Below are 22,477 nucleotides of genomic sequence, written 5' to 3' on the forward strand. Positions count from 1 at the left end.
GAAAAATCATACAGTTTAGTTTTTTTATTGAACATAATAGATCAAAATGACATCATAGTATCCAGACATTCTTCTGTCCAAACGACGTCTGATCATCAATAAATGCTGATCTATTCCACTGATTCCACAAACTATCGATGAAGCTAACAGGTCTGTGTTGGTTCAGATTAGGGAAAGATTGTGGTTTTAATTAAATGTTAATGAAGACGCAACGTTACAGTAAGAATATTTTAGATTTCATAGTAATGAAACAGATGTTCCTCCTCACAGCTCACCTGTGTAATGGGACATTCCACAAACACCTGCAGGACCTGTTCGTCCCCCTGGTGGTGCGCTACATCGACCTGATGGAGTCATCCATCGCCCAGTCCATCCACCGTGGCTTCGAGCAGGAGACCTGGCAATCCGTCAAGTAAGAGTTCACCTTTTTCTCTCCTGCAGTTTCAGCTTTACACACCCTTTGCACTCGTTCTGCCGCTGGAGACAAATCATCACATCATCTCTACAGTAATGATGATGACACCAATCCAAAGTAAATATCAGTCTCTCCTCATCTGTCCATAAAGTCTTTCAGCAGTGATTTGGTCATTTAAATTTGAAAGTTAAATTGTCCAGTTTGCATTTGATCTTTCTAGTTGTTGTGACTTAAGATGTGTTCAGATTGAACACAAAGTTAAAAAAGAAAAAGTAAAACGTTTGGACTTGAATATACACGGTAAGTAAGCGAGATACTGTCTGTACAATATGAACGTTGTTTGGTTAAACATAGACACTTTCTTGTTGTATTTAGTCTCAGCACCCTGTACCAACCCACCATGGATACTGCTGAGCCTGAATCTACCTTCTACCTTCTCTTTATTATCAGCAGCCATGATTTGTTGAAGTTGCACAAATGTTAGAGAAATAATGAAAGAGGGACCTGAACAAACTGAAGACAGCAGAGCTGAATGTACAAAACACACACAGCAAGGACACACTGCAGTCAGGAACAATGTAGTGAGAGCGGCTTTAACAGAAAACACCTGAACTCAGCACTAAGAGAATAAATAGAAGTGAGCAGTGACTTTTCCCTGTCATTGCTGTTTGCTGAACCACTGCAGGCCGAACAAGTGGCTGCTATGACACTGGATGTTACTCTTCTTCTGTTGCTGTCACTGTTTCTTCTTCCTTCTTTAATCTTTTTCCTGTTCCTCTTCAACCTCGCTACCGACGCTGACCCAACAGGTCGCTAACTAACAACCTAGCGAGCGTTTCCCTTCCCAAAGTGCCCAGCCTTCCCCTCGCGCTGCCGCAGATGCCAAGTTTCTCGGCACCCGCCTGGATGGGCCCCCTGTGTGACAACACGTATGTATGGGACGTCTCACCGTGGTCTGGACTACAGGTCTTCACTACATGTGAGACACTTTATAATCAAGAACCACCTAAACTGAATCCGAGATTGGTAAGAAAAATTCCCAGATCTGAACCCAAAGACAAGTAGATTTGATTTGAACTGATAAAAACTGGACTCTGATGTTTTCTGCTTCCTGTTGATTTGAACTTTAGCATCGTAGCTAATCTCAGTACAGTCCAGCTGAACAAATACAATCTGCAGAAATTCTGATCTTTACCAGAATCACAAATATCAACAGTTTCTAAGCAACAAAACACAAACAGTCCTGATCTTTGATGTCTTTACTGAACACACCCACTAAACATACAGAGATATGATGGAAGAATTAACTCTTCAGAATGTGTCACACTGAAACTGACTCCTGACAATACAACAACTCAGATGTTACTCTGCTTTGAGTAGTAACAGGTTCAGTCAGGTTCCTGTGTTTTGTCATTTTCACACAGGTGACATACATGCAGATAAACAAAATGGAATTAAAGTGTAACATGGAAAGTCCAAACAATGAATAGGTGCAAACATCTAAACTAAAAACTGTAAATTAAAAATTGAGAGGAAAAGAGTGAACGCTCATTTTATCAATTAACACACGTGTATCTCTCAGAGTTGGCACATTATCTGTTCAAATGTTGTTTACTGCAGTCATCATTTTCTAGGTGAAGTTACCTGCAGTCAGTCCTAAATCAGTAAGAAGAGTTCAGTCTTTTGGTTTTCAGGGTGTCCTATATGGGTGCAGACCTCTAGCCCAGAATGTCGTGTTGTAGCTGTGTTTCTTTTCAACTAACTGCATGTTTGTCAAAGTCCGTCTCAGTGAGTTGTGCACTGTCATACCAGGAAACCTCCCCAGTCAGAACTCCATTGATTCTTTTTGCTTTTTTATTCTCCTGCATGTATCCCTGCTTCAGTTTTAACGTTCTCTTCTAAAAATTAATGATTAAAATCCACAAAATCTGTTACTAATGTAATCGAGCCGGGCTCAGCGTGAGAGGCTCGTTTGTGGTTTCAAATTATTTCTGTGACACTGTCTTATTTGTCAGCAGGGCTCTGCCTGCGTGCAGTCATTCCTCAGAGATTTTATGATGCACCTTGTGTCACAAATCCTTGTGCTGTGCTGTGCTGTGCAGTGTGCATGTCAAGAAGGTCATTGTAATAATAACATAACACCTCAACTCTTTGTTGCAGCCTGCAAGGAATAAATCTACCTGACATCTTGTAAGTTGGGAGATACTCTGTGTCTCTACATGTAAGAGGTCTTTTTTTATATATATATACAATCACGTTTGACCCCTCTTCACCTCCAAAATGTCTCACGGTATTAAAACATAAAATCTAAGAGACAAACTAAGACATGTTTTGAGAATTGGCTTTATAACATCATGTGATATACAGCTTTGAAAAGAATAAAGTAATAGTCTGTGTAGCTGTAGAAGTCTGTATATAACAGTTAGTTAGGACAAGAAGTATTTCATCAGTGTTGATATAAAGAACAGCACCAGATGTTTAACTGTACGTATCCCTCCGCTTTATATGTGTTGTAATTATCGCTAATTACTCCGTCAATAACTAGGTAGCTTAACTCTACATTGTAAGCACCAAACCCTCACACTGGGAAGTGTGTAAAACTAGAGAATGATCTTTTCTTGATAACCAATACTGTATATTTCCTAATTTACCTTCGCCAGCTGAGCTGATATTCAGTACAACAGCGTAGCTCTTGTGCAGCAGTTGATCGTCTGCCAGACGATGTTAAATAAAGCTGGATGCTGCTACACACTAATAAACCGTGACAGCTTCCTCCATTTTGGACGCCAGAGGATTTGAGTTAGTTTATCAGTGTTAAACTTGACCTTAGATTTACAGTATCGTTCCCCACCATGAGCAAATCAATTGATCTCTACAGATTAACAACACTTGCTTAAACACTGTGTCACCTAGTGTTAAAATTGACAATAACAGGAAATATACAGTGTTGGTTATTGAGATTAAATCACAGTCATTATCTGGTTTTACAGCTTTTCCAGTGCGAGTTTTTGGTTCTTTTCTTTTTCTTGTGTGATTGTAAACTAAATATTTTGTGGGTTTTGGACTGTTAATCAGAAAAAACAGCATATTCCAGGTGGAATCTTGGAGTCTGGGGACATTCACGAGTTTATAGACCCATTAATGACTTAAAATACAAAATAATGAGTGATCGCTGTGCTGGAGATGAGAAAGACATCAGATGTTTTTATGTGTCTGTTTAAGAGCAAGTGAGTCTGCAGCAGAACTGTCAGTGTTGGTGGCCGTGTTGGGGGTGGAGGTTTCGGGAATGAGTGGTGGGGGGTCTCAGGAGGCTAGCTGAGGGTGTGTTTCTTAAAAAGGCTCCTCATTCCGACTCCCCCAGCCTTTCCCACAACACAGACCACACTGTTCCTCTACCTCACTTCACTTGGCCCTTCTCATTCCAATGAAAAAGGAGGAGAAAAAAAAGCTGGCACTTCATTAGCGAGCACAGACGGGCGAGTGGGATCGTCCCATTCCCTGGGGAGCAGGGCGGAGCGCGCTCAGAGAAGAGCACCACTAATTAGACATGAGGGGGATAGCCACCAAGCATTTAATTGCACCGCGGACTCAGCCCAAAGCGTTTATTCCTGTGCGCCACTTGTTAAGGTAACAGTCTTTTAAAGGCGAAGTGAGAATAGTGAGGGAGTGAGTGGCACTTGTTTTAACCCCTCTGTCGCCCTCCTGCCACCCCCCTCTTCCATCCTCCCATGGCTGTCATTCTAGCCGGGCGCTGTACACTTGGATGTCGGTGGCGGCGAGCGTTGCCATGTGTTGCTGTGTAACCTGTGCGCAGGGGAGAAGGCGGGGAGACGTCCATCTGTCTCTGTTTCAGCCTGGTGCTGTGTTTACTGACTGAAACCACACAGCTCTGCACTAAAACTACCAAAACCTGTTGAAGAACACACCAGAATGAGAATACACTTGTGTTCTATGAGCCTTTATCACATATAGTGAGCCACATGGTGCACACGTGTACACATTAAGGGAAAATCATACTAGTTTATGAAATTAAATAAGTCATCATCAAGGATGCACCCACCACACTTTCTGGAAAAACAGTTAGCAGTAAATTCCATATATAGATCTACATGAGCAAATGAGAGTTTGAGTGTCACAGAAGCTCTTCCTGCATTTCTAGACGATGACAACATGGTTGTGTAAATGTGAGTGTTAATGTTTTACTGGTGATCCTTTATGCAGTAACGGCTCGGCCACTTCAGAGGATTTGTTCTGGAAGCTAGACGCTCTGCAGATGTTTGTGATGGACCTCCACTGGCCGGAGCCCGAGTTTGCCAAACATCTGGAGCAGAGACTCAAACTGATGGCCAGCGACATGATGGAGGCCTGCGTTAAGAGGTCAGAGTTCACCGCAGCTCGACTTACTGGTCACTGTCTCTCTATTTTCTGACTCTATTCTCCTTCTCCTCTAATGTTCATTCACAGTTCTAAGCAAACACATTTCTAACGTGGGATCTGCAGCTCAACAAACTCACTCTCAACTCTAATGACAGAACTCTGCTTTGTGTTTCGTTCCACAGAACAAAATCTGCATTTGATGCCAAAATGCAGAAAACCAGTAAGTCAACAGACTTCCGGGTGCCGCTGTCGGTCTGCACCATGTTCAACGTGCTGATGGATGCCAAGAAGCAGTGCTCCAAACTCTGCGTGCTGGACACCGGGCAGGAGGTAAGCTAGCTGTCAGATTCTAACAGAAGACGCTGCCCGACAGTTTAACACAAAGAGGAAAGAAGATCTGAATCATCTGTCGCAATAAAAAGGAAAAACTAGTTTGGAAAAGTAGACTCTAACAGATGAAAATACTACTAGATAACTGTGGAGTTTGCGTTTAACTTTGATCCTTTGAGGAAGGGCTGTTGTTTAGGATCTCTCACTTGGTCAAATGACAAAATCTGAAACAAAAGAAACTTGGAGAGAGAAACCATCTCCACATTGGCAGGAAATAGTTTCTTGTTTGTAGAAAAATACGCCTTGGCTGAATAGCACACAAAATCACTTAGGGTGGATGGATGTTTGTATTTTTCAGTCTCCATCTCTACTCACCATCAGAGATTTGCAGAGTAAAAGTGTGCAGCTTCAAAAACTCAGCCGTCTTTTATTTTCAACCTCGCACTGAACAGGTCGAGTCAAACTGTCAGATCAGCCACTAAAACTTGACTGTTTCCCTCCACACATTCAGCAGATGGGGAGTTTAGGTGTATTTGTGTTCACTTGAAATGGCCAAATGCTCAACATGAGCTGTTAAATGGATGACCGTGAAGCCTGTGTGAGGCGGCAGCCTTGGCATCGCTGAGAGCGAAACCCTTGGCCATCAGCAGTCTTGACAGAGAGCTAAGCTCGCTGTTATCTTAACCTCCAGCTTCAACTGAGATGCTGCCACTGCCTGAAAACAGTCTGTCCATTTATTTCTGCTGAAACACACTGAATACCTGCCTGCACAGAGACTCTGTTCTTCCAGCTTTATGCACATAAACAGGCAGCTTCTAGGGTTATATTCTAATATTTGTTCTCTTTCATGCAAACAAGCTAAACAAGTCTAAAAACCAGAAAATATACGGAGGTGAAGGTGCACCTTTCACAGTTCATTCAAATATATCTTCAACGCCCTGTTAGTAGATGGTCCATACAATTATAAATGACTGTAACATTATATGAAAAAATCCATCAAGTGTCCTACACTTGATGTTAAAGCAGGTAAACAAACTGTTTAATGGAATAATTTAATTCCTAAAACTTACAAAATACAATTTGAGACCCACATATACAATGAGTGGAGCTGTGCAACATCTGATAATTTCTCTTTCTTAGTCAGTGTCACAATAGAAATCGTCTGGTGTTCGACAACATGACTTTGAGAATAAAATGTTTTATTCAAGGTCGAAACTGTGTTGAAAATAAAACTTAAAAAAAAAACAGCAAAACTTAGAAGAGAAACTAGTAAAACGGTTATTGAGATATATTCAAATAGCGATTATTAAATTGCGGGCTTGATCTTGAAATTGCACGTTTCGTTGGTGTGCTTTTGCAGGTGATCTGCTAATTTACAACGGGTGCAAACAAGGCCGAGGCTATTTAAATGAGGGTTTTGCATGTATCACTGGTGTCATGGAGTGTTAGGAGAGTGACCAGCATAATAGCAAGAGGAAACTTGTTCCAGGGTAATTAGAGCATTTAGTACAAGAGGCTAATTTAACACGGTTTGGTCCCCGCAAACCTTTAGTAAATCAGGGCCACAGAAATTTTAATACAGGTTTCAGGAACTGTTGCAATGTTTTCTTAATGTAATCAGCTGACAGTGTTTGCCTTCTTTTCTTTGTCTCACGTCCTCCCCATCCCTCATGTCCATGTGTTCTACACATCATTGTTTGAACCCCAGAATGACAAACAGTGGGTAAGTTCCTCCATCGCCTCATTGCCCTTTTTTTCCTGTCACATCTCTCCACATGAAGTCAACTGAAAGAAAATACTCATATTATAAAATAATATCACAACTTCAGGTTGGTGTCACTTCACACCTGGCCTAAAAAGGCTCCTTAGGTGAAACAATAGATGGGGAGGCTGTGAGAAGATGTAATAGTCACACCTCCAGGTGGATGGGTTGACATTAGGTGTAGCTAACCCGGTGGATGGGAGAATTGGGCTTGTAGTAGTTGAGTCTTTTTCAGCTTGTGGTCCTGGAGAGCGGCAGCACCACACATCTGTCATCATTCTTTACTCTGTCTATACTTGATTTGCTCTTATAAGTTGATACAAACCTGATTCAGTTTATTTCATGTAGTTAAATCAAAGAAAATGCAAAATAGGCTGTGTTGTATGAAGGGTTCTCAGGACCTGCAGTGAGCAGCACTAACATAAAACAACACATCATCTGCATAATGTGAAAACTTTGTCTATGTCTGTGGAGGAAAGGCCTCTTCATGTTATATCCAAACATGTGTTCGCATCGATACACGTAACATAAATTTCAACACCTGCCCAAGTCTGCAAGGATCTGGACCCTGAGTCTGTGCTGTGTCCACACTGTGAGCACATCAACTATTCATGTGCCAGACAAGTTAATGGATGCTTGTTTCATCATCACCTGAGATTACGTTTTTGAGGCATTTTAGCTCTTATGTGATAGTAAAATGTGAGGAGTCAGACAGGAAATGTGGGAAGAAACCAGGAGAGAAGAAAGCACACCCGAACAACCATTTGGCTGCTAGGTTCCTCCAGGTTTGCACTTTTTATCCTTGACAGTGTTTTTATTAAGGCGTTCCACACATCTCTCTCTGCACTTTTTTATGTTGCTCAGCCAAATACACCAAACAAAGGAGCTCTTCTTCTTGCTGTCTGTTTCTTACAGAGGTCGCTAACATGTTTTGTTGTGTGCATGTGTGAAATGTGTCTGCCTACGCATACCCAACTGTAGTATGAATACTACAGCGGAAACCACATATTGGCCTTAAGTAACAACACTCTCAGTTCACTGCAGATCTTAATTGTTCCACAAGAAAATAATCGTGTTGAAGCAAAGCAGCACAAAACATGAAACACATACACAACAAAAACATAACAGAACAATTAAATACACAGTCCAGAATAGAATGAAGAGCAAATGGTAACAGCGAGGAAGATCAGAAATATACGTATAGAAAGGAAAAAATGCTGCAGGGAACCAAGAAGCACTTTAATGTGATAGAGTTGAGAACATATATTGGGGCTCCGATTCTTTAAGGACAGGATGGTTTGGATGTGATATCATTTGGTTTTCCTTGTGATTTTTTTCTGCTGTAAACGTCTGAAAAGAGAAGCTGTTGCTCCCCGGTGATTTTCCTTGTTGCCTTGACAATGTTTCCTAATGAATTCCTGTGCTCTACATTCACATTCACTTACCAACAAATCCACGTAAGGACTCGTTGAAGGATGAAGCTATAAAACAGCACAAAATTCAGTTTGGCCTTTTTTTTCTTAATGACACACAAACGATGTCGTCTGACACAGGAAATGTGCAGCCTTGTTTTGTTCGTGGTAGATTTTACATATCTTACAGTGGAGACACTGACAGGAAATGAGGGTGGACAGAGAAATGGACGACATGCAACAACCTTTCCCGACCAAGATTTTCGATTTGCCCTCCTGCTTTGCTTTTTGCTGTAACATTCTGATATCAGCTGACATCCTGACTGTAGTTTTGTTTGTTCATGTCCATGTTCAGTTGCCAATAGCAGCTATTAATGAGGCCTCCTGACCTCCGACACCTGAGCAGCAGTCTGAAGGATCTTGAAGAGACATCCATCTGAACTCGATCCAGACCGTGCGTCAGTCTGCAGCAAAGCAATCGTCCATCTTTGGTTCCTCTGTGACAAACTCTGCCTCTCGATGTTTTTCCCTTCCCTTCGCTTTTAGGGAACACTGCAGCCAGATTCTTGTTATATGTGAAGTCCTGTGGGGTTCAACTGGCAAGCGAGCAGGCGGCTTGTGAAGAATCTGCACTTGACAGTTTTAATCCAGATGAAAAACTCCAGCTGAATTAATGAATTCTGCTTTTACAGAAACTGGAATGAACAACTGAAATCAGCAAAAAATGCCAATTTGTGTGTGGTTGTTTTGTTGCTCGGGTCATTTAAATAGTGTCGGGGGGGTTGTGTTGAAAATGTGACCCAGTTCAGAATCTAAAACATCTCACAGAGCTGAAGTAGCCGCAGTGGGGCTGCAGCTCAACAACCAGATAAATGTTTTTAAAAGCACTCATTGTTCTTTTGAGTTTTGCTGTGCACATGGCAAAGACCAAACAATTTCTTCTCCTCCTCTCTGCTTTTGTAGAAAAGAAGGAGGCCAAAGCAGCGATGTTAATTGAGGTAAGGAGAGAAAAAACGAAAGCTCTCAAGATTTGCCAGAAAGATTCAGCGTGAAAAAGAGAGCTGCCATTTTGTGGACTTGTGGAGGGGAAAAAAACAAAATTAGTGCTGTTGGCGGTGACCTCCCTGGACCCTCAATTTGTCAGCGATCTGTGCGCTTTGTTGATTGAAATTTTTAATTTGGGTGTTCTTTAGACGGCCAGTGAAAGGGCATTGTCGCCAAGAGATGAACTCCCCTGCTGCTGCCGCCATTCAGCGCTTAGCCCCTGCCTTTTTTTCTCTCCTTCCTTCAAGGGAAAAGGTGCCATGAATATGTTTTTAGGGGGGGCCAAACGAGACATGAAATGGCGGATTAATTGAATCTTGTGTGAGCCTTTGGTCCTCGCAGCTGGACCGGTGCTTTAGAGAAATACAAGGCTGCTCTAATTGTAGGGAGACGCACAAAAAGTATCCTTCAGATTCCTTCGCTTTTCCAGCGCGGACGGGAATGTCATTCAGCCGCATAATGGTCCTATTAGCTGCTTAACTCAGCTGCGTTACACGGATGGGAAGGTTTTCACGCCTCGCTGTGTAGGGAGGGGTGTGTGTGTGTGTGTGTGTGTGTGTGTGTGTGTGTGTGTGTGTGTGTGTGTGTGTGTGTGTGTGTGTGTGCGTGCGTGTGTGCGTGCGTGCGTGCGTGCGTGCGTGCGTGCGTGCGTGCGTGCGTGCGTGCGTGTGTGTGTGTGGACTCGATGTTCATACTGAGCGCTGTAGGTTTTTCTTTCTGTCTCTTACAGCACAGACAATGCTGTTGTTCAGTATCACGGAGGCGAGGAGTCATTTTTCTGCCTTTGTGTTCTGTCAGTTTTCTGAAAATAATAAATAATTGCTTTTTATTCTCACTCCATGCCCCCCCACCCTCACCCCCACCTTCATGTCTCTGTCTCACCTCCATGTCTCTCTCCCCCACCCCTGCAGCAACAGTACCACTCTAAAATCGACGTCCTGATTGACGAGGCATTCAAAGAAATGATTTCCTCCCTCGTTTCAAAGGTAAATTTCTTTCCAGACTCTCCTTCTTCCGTTTTTAGGATTTTATTTTGTATTTTCTTTCACATGTTTTCTTTTTATTTTAAATAGGGGAACAGGGTCAAGCTTTATTCTAATTAGCAACCATGATGTTTTTTTTTTTCTCTTTTTATTTCTTATAATCTGTTTTTATTTTAATTTCTCTGACCCTTTTTTTTAAAGGGGAGCTTAAGGTTAATTATTGCAAAAAACTTTAACAGTAACTTTTACATTTTCTTTTTATTTGCTGCTTAAAGGTTTTACATATTTGTCTTTTTATTTCTTTTTTTTGAGAGAAATTTTACCATTTAAAGTAGTTTTTTTTTTCTTTTTTTTAAATTACATTTGCATTTTATATATTTCTGTTATTAATAAAACCTATTTATTAATTAATTTGGATGTTGCTTCTACTGGAATTATTACTAACTAACTATTATTGGTTTGACTGTTTAACCTGTATTTTCATTTTTAAAAACGGAAACATCTACTGTACCAGTGCAGCGTGAATATTTCATTCTGTTAGAATCATATACATTTTTACATTGTACAAAAAAATAAAATGTTAAAGGTTCATGTACAGACGAGTGACTGAGAGAGAGGGCATTCTTTGCAGGATGAAAAGTTTCTACAAACTACAAGTGAAGGGGAAACTGATGTCTGTCCTCTCTGCAGTTTGCCGGTGTTTTAGACGGCGTCCTCTCCAAGCTCTCCAGATACGATGAAGGGACATTCTTCTCTTCAATCCTCTCTTTCACAGTGAGTAGCCATGTTTTTGTTCCCGGAAACACTGAGCGCTGAGCTGTTTCTTTCACGGCTCACAGAGGCAGCTGTTATTTGCTGGAAACCAGATCTTCCCAGCTGAACTTCAGTGTCATTCTTCTTCTTCTTCTTCTTCTCCTCCTCCTCCTCCTCCTTATTACTGCCGCCTCCCTCCACCAAAAGGTGAAAGCAGCTGCCAAATATGTGGAAGTCCCTGTGAGTCTGTTGATCTGCCTGCTGTTTTATTATTCACCTTGTCCATCACAGTGGGTCTCCATATTTTCGTTTCCATGCATTCAGTGGAAGCACCGGGTGGAAAATAAAGCAACGTGAAATGCAAAGCAGCCGCTCTTTGCATTCAGTCATGGTGTTTGTCACCTCGCCGTGTTCAACATGTGTGATTGATAAAGAGGGTTTTTAATCCATCTGCAACTCCAGAGCCAAAGATCTCACAGCAAGCCTAATTAATTGCACTGTCCCTGGCGATGTTTTGCTGAAGAGTGGGTTTGTTGGCGTTGGTGGTGTCCGGGTGTTGAGCAGTTAATGAATGATGGCGGCGTGGCAAAGATCAGGGGCTGCGGCGTGGAGACGACAACATGTACGAAGCAAGAGTTACAGTATTGACGTGATGAGGCGTTAACGTGTGAAGGAGAGAGAGGTTCAGGCTCCAGAATTAGATTTCACCAAAATAAGGTGACCTCTCCTATGCTAAAGGGATTAACAACTACAAATTAACAAAGTACGAAGAGTCCTCCGTGGTTTCAACTACTTCTCATGAATATAATCCTGGCATTTTTCAAGTCATCTGCTGGGAATAAAGACTTTTCACATTGTGTTTTATTTAAACCTCAGAGGACTATTAAAAACACAAAATTACAATTTAAAAAAATCTGAGTTGCTAATTTTTCTTTCTTACTATGAGTCATTAGACTAATTATCAGACTATTATTAACCTTAGTAGATCATTTTCATTTTTAAAATTAATGGTTTAATTATTTCTAATGTAATGGATCTACTACTGCATGACTGACCAGTTTGGTTATCACGGCTTCACTGGCAATTCTCTGCCAAATAAAAAAAACATATATGCTTTTTTCTATTTTAAATATTGTGTTTTTCTAGAGAAGAAGAAAATCAGGTTTGAACATGCTTTGATGGTCCGAACTGGATACCACATTACAAGATGGCACCAAGCTTCCCGCACAGGAATAGATTAAATAAAACCCTCCTTCCGTCTTTCTAGACATTCGAACATATTCATCTCAGTCTCTTAAAAATTAAGTTTCTATACAACTAAACTGCAATCACAAATACAACAAAGTTGTTGTAGTAACACAGTTTGGCCACTATGCCACAGTTGTTTCACAGCGAAATCTTCCATTTTGGAAGGAGGTGGAAAAGGAAGTGACTGGGTTTGCGGTTCCCACAGACGATTAAGGCAAACATCCAGTTTTTGAGAATTAAATGAACCAAAGGTTTTTCTGGTCATAGAGTTCACAAGATTATAGCTTCAAATGAACATAGCTTTATTCCAGCTGTATCCTCAACACTTGGACTATAGATTGCTTTGATATCATCAGGTCTCCAGGTCTCCATTAGAGTTGTTTAATAAGGTGGAACAACCAAGGTTGCAACATAAACCCTATCTTTACTGTGAAAAGACATGCTGATGAATTAAGTCAATTCAGTTCAGTTTATGAATGTAGCATCCAATCACATCTACAGTCACCTCTAGGCACTTTACACAGTAAGACTAAGACCTTACAGAATTAAAAGGAAAGTGTATACAGCTATTTAAAAAGAGAACGCAACAATCCTCTTGAGCAGCATTAGGTGACAATGAAGAGGAAAAACGTCCTTTAGAGGACGAAACCTCCAGCAGAACCAGGCTCAAGGTGAGCGGTCATCTGCCTCGACTGGCTAGGCTGAGTGGAAAGAGGAGAGAGAAAAGAACAGCAGGCAACAAAAACACTGGACAGGTTGGTAGGACCAGTAACTGGACTCTGGAGATATACAGGTCCAAGGAGGAGGATACCTGCCGAGGAGAACAGAGAGAGGGAGACAGAGAGGAGGAAACACAACTACAGGAGAGAGAAGACACAAAGTTAATGACATGAAATGGTAGAATTAGAATGGATAGAGGAGAAAGGAGAGAGGAGAGGAGCTCAGTTTATCAGTAGAGGTCCCCCAGCAGACTAACCTATAGCAGCAGAAGTAAGAGATGGTTCAGAGTCACCTGATCCATCTCTAACTATAAGATTTATAAAAAAGGAAAGAACCTGAACTGGGTTGAGGATAGTTTGAACTACAGTGACATCCATGTTGAAACCTTGGTTGTTGCCCCATATTAAAGATGTCAAGCTGTAAAAAAATAAAATTAAATTAAATAGGATATGCACTATGGAGATGTATAAATTCATTGACTGACATCTCTCAGGTACAACTAATTAAAAAAAATCACCTCTACTGTATATTTTTAATAAATATTTGTTCAGGAATAAAAGAATGAGGTGGGTGTTTCCAGTGTTTAGTGTTTTAGCCTACATTCATACATATCCATTGAGATTCTTTTGAAACACTAACTCCGTTGTACTGTACAAGTCCTTGGTGAATTAATTGTGTATTTGTGTCATTGCAAAATAAATTAAGGTCAATTCTGAGATCCTCCAGGCAGATATATATATTTATATGTATGTATGTATGTATGAAATGATCAGTGCATTAAGTAATTTGAAACCACACGTCTTGAGTCATCACAGAAAAAAACAGAAACGTACTCTTAACTGCATTCTGTATTTAAGTTTTGCATTCGTTGAGAACACACCTGAAACACCAGATGTGGGAATATCCCGCACTGAGTCACTGAACAGCTGAGGTAAAAAGCAACACAACAACCTCGCTTGACCTCCTTAATCCCCTACCCCGCCGCGGTACACCCCCTCGTCCCATCATGCTCTCTGGTTCCCATCCAGACTTCCTCCTCAGCCGCCTTCTCCCCTGAAATTATAATGTAACCGCTACCTTGGCCTTTTGGTCTTTTGTGTGGAGGGAACCTGACGCAGGTAAGCCTCTTTTCCAGGTGGGATAGAGAGCAGGAGGGTGGAGGGACTCTGAGCTGCTTTGCTGGACAGTTCCACTCCCTAAACCTTGTCACGAAAATATGATGTCCCCACCCCCCTCCCCATCCACTGCTTTTCTTTATCTAGATTCACAGTAAATTATTGTACTTTATGTATAAATTATTAATCACCAAGTGCTGTTGATGGTTGTATGAACTAGTTTCAGTTTTGAACTTTTACAGCAGGAAAATCACCAAATCTTTTTTTATCTATGAAACTAAACTCAGCTCAAACTGTTTAATAAACTGTGATTTTGCTTTGGATGTTAAGTTTATTGTGCAACCGGACTGACCTCTTTTAAACAAAAAATGTCCGATCATGACAATCTGTCTATTAGCAGGGTTCTTACCTGAGCAAGTCGGGTTATGGCTACGTGATACGAGACATAGAGGGTTGGATCGGACTGAAAATAGAAGTCGGGCACAACAATGGATTGTTGAAGCTGTGAAACAGAAGGAAGTTTTGTGGAGTTATGGCAACAAGAGTGCTGCCTTTTTAATGTGTCCTTGAGTAAAAAAAAAGGAAAGAAACAGCTCAGTCACTGCAGCCATTAGTCATTTCCAGTGTATATCTAATATTTCTAGTGTTATTCTGTAGCTCTCACCTGGTTGACAGGTGTGGTTTCACTGTTCTGTTTAATGAGTCCTTTCACTGACCAACGCACTGTAACATTACTGTGCACATACTGTACAGGGTTGGAGTGGTTCAGTGTGTGTTTCTCACTGTGACTCACACGTGTTTAGCACTGACGTGTTCGCGCCTGTACGGCCAAGATACTAGTGACTGACAGCCACACATGCTCATAGCAAACATATGCACACTGGCAAAGCAGGAACACAAACATTGGAAGACTGATCATCATCACTGGCCCCTAACCATCGTCAGCACAACAGAATCCTGCAGGGCCGCACAGGATTTTAAAAAACATATTCACCTCCTATCTGAGTTCTGGAAGTCGACAGGTTCAAGGCGTAAAGTAGAAAAGAATCATTGTTTTAGTATATCATATCACACCGTTAAAATTACTAATGATCAAATATAAATATGGCCGTAAAATGGCCACATTAAGTTTATTACATTTATATCTTACATGGAGAATAATTAACATGAAATGTGACTTTCAGACATTTTGCATGCAATGCATTCATTATGTAGTTACATGCGATGTACAAGACATTTAGAACATTTTGTGATGAATATACAAAAAATACATTAAATATGATTATACATCAAGCAATGTTCACAAAAATAATATTAGCAGAAACATGCACAGGATTAAAAAACATTGGCTTCAATGTTAATTTGTAAATTCTCATTCAAGATTTTTGTGGAAATTACAAGAATTTTATGTTATATTTACGTTTTACATTTTCAAGCTAATTCAACTTAAAATGTAAAGTTTTTACTGACAGAACCTATAAACATTAGTTGTTCTGACTTGAAGTCTTAACCCAAAGTTAAAATAATGAGTCAAATGAATTTCTTAGAGTTCACTGGATTTTTAATCAGAACAACTATCTCACTGGTTCAATGAACTAATAAATGTAAATGAACCAAACTCAGATATAAGTTTACACAGTAGACAATATTTAGTCAATATTCGAAGATCAAACTATATTTGTTGACTTGACATAAATTTTAAAGCAGCACTTTGAGTTTTTAAGTTGATTTAACAAGTTCAATTTTACAGTGTGACCTCGACTCGGTTAATTCTTCAACAGAGAATTAGGATATGAACATAACATTTACACTGGTATAAAGACATTTTCCAAAAGTACCAAGCTCTGCTTTTCTCTATTTGATTTGGTATTAAATTCAGTCTCGTACGACACTGTTGGTCGTACAAAACAAGTATTATGAACTCTTTGAATGTAATGAATTCTATAAATACATTGTCTATTAGTTAAAGTTTTTTTTTCTTCAGTGCATCCACATTTACAGTAAATAGAGGTGGACTTGATATTTTCTCCTGTATTCCAGCGTCATTAACAGTTATTTTAAATTACACAGGGACTTAATACTGTGACGTGCAAACACATATTTGTATGCACACAATGTGCACCTGGCATAAAATGAAATGAATCCAGGGCAGGAAATGGGGCCGGTAGCAGTGTGTAATTACCTGGCATTTCACTGCCCTCCTCCCCCCCATGCTAACCGCTCATTATCACCAGACCTCTCTTCCCTCCTACCCACTCCAGTCCTCTCCCCCTCCTAGTCTATATTTGAACACCACTTAATTTTACACTTCATTTTTTTGTTGTTAAATGTTGATGACTAACCTGGCGGCCATTATCCAGTCTAGGAGGGGGATTACTGGTGTTTGGCTACAAGTGAAGAAACACTGAAGGAGACAAAACAGGCAGAGAGGGCAGAGCGTGACAAGAGCACCGAGCTGCTTGTATGTGTTTTTTTCTTTCTGTCCGTCTTTCTTTCCTCTCGTGTTAAAGTCTTAATCTCGGTGGCTGGAACTGTGCCGGCGTCTCCGATCTGTCAGGCTGCTTTGTCACCTCGTCAGAATGAGACAAAAGAGAGGTAAATGATGGAGACTAAGCCTTAAGGCGATGGAAGAGGGGAAATTGACGTCTCAAGTGACAGCAGGAGCAGTGATATGTTGCCAGTTGCACACACACTTGAATATTCTCTCTCTCGATTTGACCCTGTCCACACTCGTACTGGTATTTTTTATCTTAATACTCTATTCTGGCCCTCAAATCTTACCTATTATACACAACATGGTAGTGTTGTGTATAATATGTACTCATCATACATATTATACACAAAATACTTCTGAACATGGTAAATGTTCAGCAGTATATGAACACTGAAACAGAAGCTTTATATGTGATAGCTGAACATTTGAATCCAAAACTAAAGGCATTAAAATGCTGCTTTAACAGCATCCAGTTTTCTGATTTCAGGCTTTCCACAAGGTGTTGGAACTTGGCTGCAGGGAATTACTCCCCATTAGATACAGCGGCGTTAGTGAGGATCAACACTGCTGTTTGGACATGAGATCTGACTTGCAATGGGCATTTCAGTTCATCCTAAAGACGCTGTATGGTGTTGAGGGCAGGGCTCTGTGCAGGATAGTCAGTGTCTTCTACACCAACTCGGTTTGTGCACAAAGATCTACAGAAACTAACAAACGTAGAAGCCCGTCACTGTCTAATATATTATTCAATGCTGTAGCATTAAGATCTTCACTGGAATTAAGGAGCAAACCATGAAGAGCAGCCCCAGACCCAAACTTTCCACCTTCCACAGAGGGCACAGTGAGTTGTCCACAGAGATCTTTACTTGAATCCTCAAATGAGCATATTGTCAGAATTCCTTGCCTTAGAAGGTCAAGTACTGTGTTCCCTAATAACATTACGACAAACTCACTACCACACAGCTCAGTCGGCTGTTTATTGAATCATTTCTGGTGCTTTTGAGGATCTGAACTAACATTTCCATTAAACACTAGCCATCTTTTCAATATCCTCATAGTAGTTTGATCTCGAACAGGTTAAGAATGATTCTTAAACGTTTGAGTTCACTTCTTCAACAGTAGATATAAAATAACAGGTAGATGGCTCACATGAAGCCTTATTACAACTTTGTGTTGGTAAGTCTCTGACTGTCCGTGTACAGTATCTGAACCTCTTGAACTCTATGGTAGTTTCCTGGGAGGACGCAGTCTTAATTACTCAAAAGTGCCAGATAAATCTTGAAGAAGGTGATTTGATGTCGATAAGGTCTTCGACTGCTACGTCTAGAGAAATGTCTTCATCAGAAATGGGGACATTAAGGTAAAATCAGAGGATAGTATCAAGCAGAAGGCAGTTTGTTCCAGGACACAACCCAGGAACTGGAGTTAGAAGGGGCAATGGAAAAGGATTATCAGTTGACATCAACAACGTTCAATCAGTAACAGATATCCAGGATTATCATACATTAAATTTATCTCGTAGTCATCGCTCAACAATGATGTCACGCAGGCATCCTTTCTGTCTGTAGTGGAACAACAGAAAGTAGGCATAGATAAAACCTTCTGACGTGCATGTGCATGTTTTGAAATGTAGCTACATGACCTGAAAGTGTCTGCTGCTCCAGATCTGAGACAACCTGACAAGTAAAGACCCACATGGTTCATGTGTGGACACAACTCTCACATCACCCCTCCCTTCGTTTTCCTGCGCACACACCAGATGCGCCTGCAGCCATGTGACCCCACTTTTAACCTCTGGTATCTGCAGGTTTTTTCATCCAGTGGTCTGTTTGAATTACAGCTGTGTTCCTCTGACTGATCTCAGTCTGTCACTCATTGTTAGAGGCCTCTGAAACAGCTGCTGGAACTATTTGTATCAAAGCCGTTTTATAGCAGCTATCAGGTTATACTGTCGTCGTCGTCTTTGTTAAGATTTCTATCAAAACAAAGTGAAAATCCTCACATTGGAGAGGTTAAATCCACAGTAGGGTTTGGTGTGTTAACTTGAAAATCCCTTGGACATTTAATTGTCAGAACGGATCAGTTTATTAATTCTGCTCTACTATGATGAGTGTCTGTCAGGGTGGGTGTCCTGTGTAGGATTTAGGTGCATGGACCATTGCAAACCAACAAATCAAACCATAAACCTTAAGGCCCATATTTGTCATTTGTTCTTACCCTCTCACTTTTTATCCAAAGGGACTTACAAAGGTAGGCAGGGTAAGCCTAAGGAGGTCTTGCCCAAGGACCCCTACTAGAGGTAGGGGGTTCGAACCCCAGTCTCCCACATGGGAGGTGGTAGGTGGCGATCTTACCACTACACCAATGTATTTAGGGAAGGAAATGATGACTCTGCACACCTTTTGGAAGCGTGCACCAATATGGTGACTGCCATGTTGTACGTTGGCACCAAAATTACAGCTAGTTCAACACTTCTTCAGTCAAACAGTCAAAAAAGCTGAATAAGAATTGCATAAAAATGTAAAAAAGTGTTAAATGATCTAGAACTCTGGTCTCTGTGGAAAAGTTGGGTGTTTTGTTTCCCTGAACCCATCCATCCATCCATTTTCTTCCGCTTATCCGGGGCCGGGTCGCGGGGGGCGCAGCTTAGCAGGAGATGCCAGACTTCCCTCTCCCTAGACACCTCCTCCAGCTCTTCCGGGGGACACCGATGCGTTCCCAGGCCAGCCGAGAGCATAGTCCTCCCAGAGTGTCCTGGGTCCTTCCCGGGCCTCCTCCCGGTGGGACAGAACCGGAGAAACCCTCCCCTACGAGGCGTCCCGGGGGCATCCGAAACAGATGCCCAAGCCACCTCAACTGGCCCCTCTCGATGCAGAGGAGCAGCGGCTCTACTCCGAGCTCCTCCCGGGTGACTGAGCTCCTCACCCTATCTCTAAGGGTGCGCCCAGCCACTCTGCGGAGGAAACTCATTTCGGCCGCTTGTATCCGCGACCTTGTCCTTTCGGTCATGACCCAAAGCTCATGACCATAGGTGAGGGTAGGAACGTAGACTGACCGGTAAATCGAGAGCTTTGCCTTTCGGCTCAGCTCCTTTTTCACCACGACGGACCGGTACACCGACCGCATTACTGCTGCCGATGCACCAATCCGTCTGTCAATCTCACGCTCCCTATTTCCCTCACTCGTGAACAAGACCCCAAGATACTTAAACTCCTCCACTTGAGGGAGGATCTCCCCCCCAACCTGGAGGGTGCAAGCCACCTTTTTCCGGTTGAGAACCATGGCCTCGGACTTGGAGGTGCTGATTCTCATCCCAGCCCCTTCACACTCGGCTGCAAACCGCCCCAGTGCCTGCTGGAGGTCCCGGTCTGATGAAGCCAACAGGACAACATCATCTGCAAAAAGCAGAGATGAAATCCTGTGATTCCCAAACCGGATTCCCTCCGACCCCTGGCTGCGCCTAGAAATCCTGTCCATAAAGGTAATGAACAGGATCGGTGACAAAGGGCAGCCCTGTCGGAGTCCAACATGCACCGGGAACAAGTCTGACTTACTACCGGCAATGCGAACCAAGCTCCTACTCCGGTCATACAAGGACCGAATGGCCCTTAACAAAGGGTCCCGAATCCCGTATTCCCGGAGTACCCCCCACAGGATGCCACGAGGGACACGGTCAAACGCCTTCTCCAAGTCTACAAAACACATGTAGACTGGATGGGCGAACTCCCATGAACCCTCGAGCACCCTAGCGAGAGTATGGAGCTGGTCCAGTGTTCCACGGCCAGGACGAAAACCGCATTGTTCCTCCTGGATCCGAGGTTCGACTAGCGGCCTAACTCTCCTCTCCAGCACTCTGGAATAGACTTTCCCAGGGAGGCTGAGGAGTGTGATCCCCCTATAGTTGGAACACACCCTCCGGTCCCCCTTTTTAAAAAGAGGAACCACCACCCCGGTCTGCCAGTCCAGAGGTACTGTCCCCGATCTCCACGCGATGCTGCAAAGGCGTGTCAGCCAAGACAGCCCTACAACATCCAGAGACTTAAGGTACTCGGGGCGAATTTCATCCACCCCTGGTGCCTTGCCACCGAGGAGCTTACTGACTACCTCGGTGACTTCAACCAGGGAAATGGACGAATCAACCTCCGAGTCCCCAGCCTCTGCTTCCTCAACAGAAGCCGTGTCAACGGGGTTGAGGAGATCCTCAAAGTATTCCTTCCACCGTCCTACAACGTCCCCAGTCGAAGTCAGCAACTCCCCACCTCCACTGTAAACAGTGTTGGCGGGAAACTGCTTTCCCCTTCTGAGGCGCCGGACGGTTTGCCAGAATTTCCTTGAGGCAGACCGATAGTCCTCCTCCATGGCCTCGCCGAACTTTTCCCAGGTCCGAGTTTTTGCCTCTGCGACCGCGCGGGCTGCGGCACGTTTGGCCTGCCGATACCCATCAGCTGCATCAGGAGTCCCACAGGCCAACCAGGCCTGATAAGACTCCTTCTTCAGCTTGACGGCTTCCCTTACTTCCGGTGTCCACCACCGGGTTCGGGGATTGCCGCCACGACAGGCACCAGAGACCCTACGGCCACAGCTCCGAACAGCCGCATTGACAATGGAGGTGGAAAACATGGTCCACTCGGACTCAATGTCTCCAGACTCCCTCGGGACCTGATTGTAGCTCTCCCGGAGGTGGGAGTTGAAGACCTCTCTGACAGAGGGTTCCACCAGACGTTCCCAACAGACCCTCACAATACGTTTGGGTCTGCCAGGTCTATCCCGCTCCCTCCTCCGCCATCGGATCCAACTTACCACCAGGTGGTGATCAGTTGACAGCTCAGCCCCTCTCTTCACCCGAGTGTCCAAGACATATGGTCGGAGGTCAGATGACACAACCACAAAGTCGATCATAGACCTCCGACCTAGGGTGTCCTGGTGCCACGTGCACTGATGGACACCCTTATGCTTGAACATGGTGTTCGTTATGGACAAGCTGTGACTAGCACAGAAGTCCAATAACAAAACACCACTCGGGTTCAGATCAGGGAGGCCGTTCCTCCCAATCACGCCCCTCCAGGTATCACTGTCATTGCCCACGTGGGCGTTGAAATCCCCCAGTAGGACGACAGAGTCCCCAGTCGGAGCACCTTCCAGTACCCCTTCCAGAGACCCTATGAAAGCTGGGTACTCTACACCGCTATTTGGCCCGTAGGCACAAACAACGGTGAGAGACCTATCCCCTACCCGAAGGCGCAGGGAAACAACTCTCTCGTCCACCGGGGAAAACTCCAACACATGGCAGCTGAGCTGGGGGGCTATAAGCAAGCCCACCCCTGCCCGCCGCCTCTCACCATGGGCAACTCCAGAGTAGAAGAGAGTCCAACCTCTCTCAAGGAGTTGTGTTCCAGAGCCCAGACTGTGTGTGGAAGTGAGCCCGACTATCTCTAGCCGGTACCGCTCAACCTCCAACACAAGTTCAGGCTCCTTTCCACCCAGTGAGGTGACATTCCATGTCCCAATTGCCAGATTCTTTGTCCAGGGATTGGGTTGTCGAGGCACCTCCACACGGCTGCCACCCAATCCACACTGCACCGACCCCTTATGCGCCTTCCTGCGGGTGGTGAGCCTACGGGAAGGCGGTCCCACGTCGCTCCTTCGGGCTGCGCCCGGCCGGGTCCCGTGGGAGAGATCCCAGCCACCAGGCGCTCGTCTACGTGCCCCAACCCCAGGCCTGGCTCCAGGGTGGGGCCCCGGTGACGCCAATCCGGGCGACGTATCCGACCTTGATCTTTCACTCGTCATAAGGGGTTTATGAACTGCTCTTAGTCTGGCCCGT

At 43.3% G+C, this 22,477-nt stretch overlaps 1 protein-coding gene across 1 annotated transcript in view; it reads left to right on the plus strand.

The window, feature by feature from the left end:
• The window catches only part of cadps2 (Ca++-dependent secretion activator 2), a 153,159-nt gene that overhangs the window by 119,827 nt on the left and 10,855 nt on the right, over window positions 1–22,477 (plus strand). Inside the window, 6 exon segments of the mRNA XM_026365114.1 lie at window positions 271–412; window positions 4,637–4,792; window positions 4,975–5,122; window positions 6,831–6,845; window positions 10,252–10,326; window positions 11,014–11,097. Coding sequence (XP_026220899.1) covers window positions 271–412; window positions 4,637–4,792; window positions 4,975–5,122; window positions 6,831–6,845; window positions 10,252–10,326; window positions 11,014–11,097 — 620 coding nt within the window.

The sequence above is a fragment of the Anabas testudineus genome, chromosome 6, assembly GCF_900324465.2.
Source record: "Anabas testudineus chromosome 6, fAnaTes1.2, whole genome shotgun sequence".
Classification (NCBI taxonomy): Eukaryota; Metazoa; Chordata; class Actinopteri; order Anabantiformes; family Anabantidae; genus Anabas; species Anabas testudineus.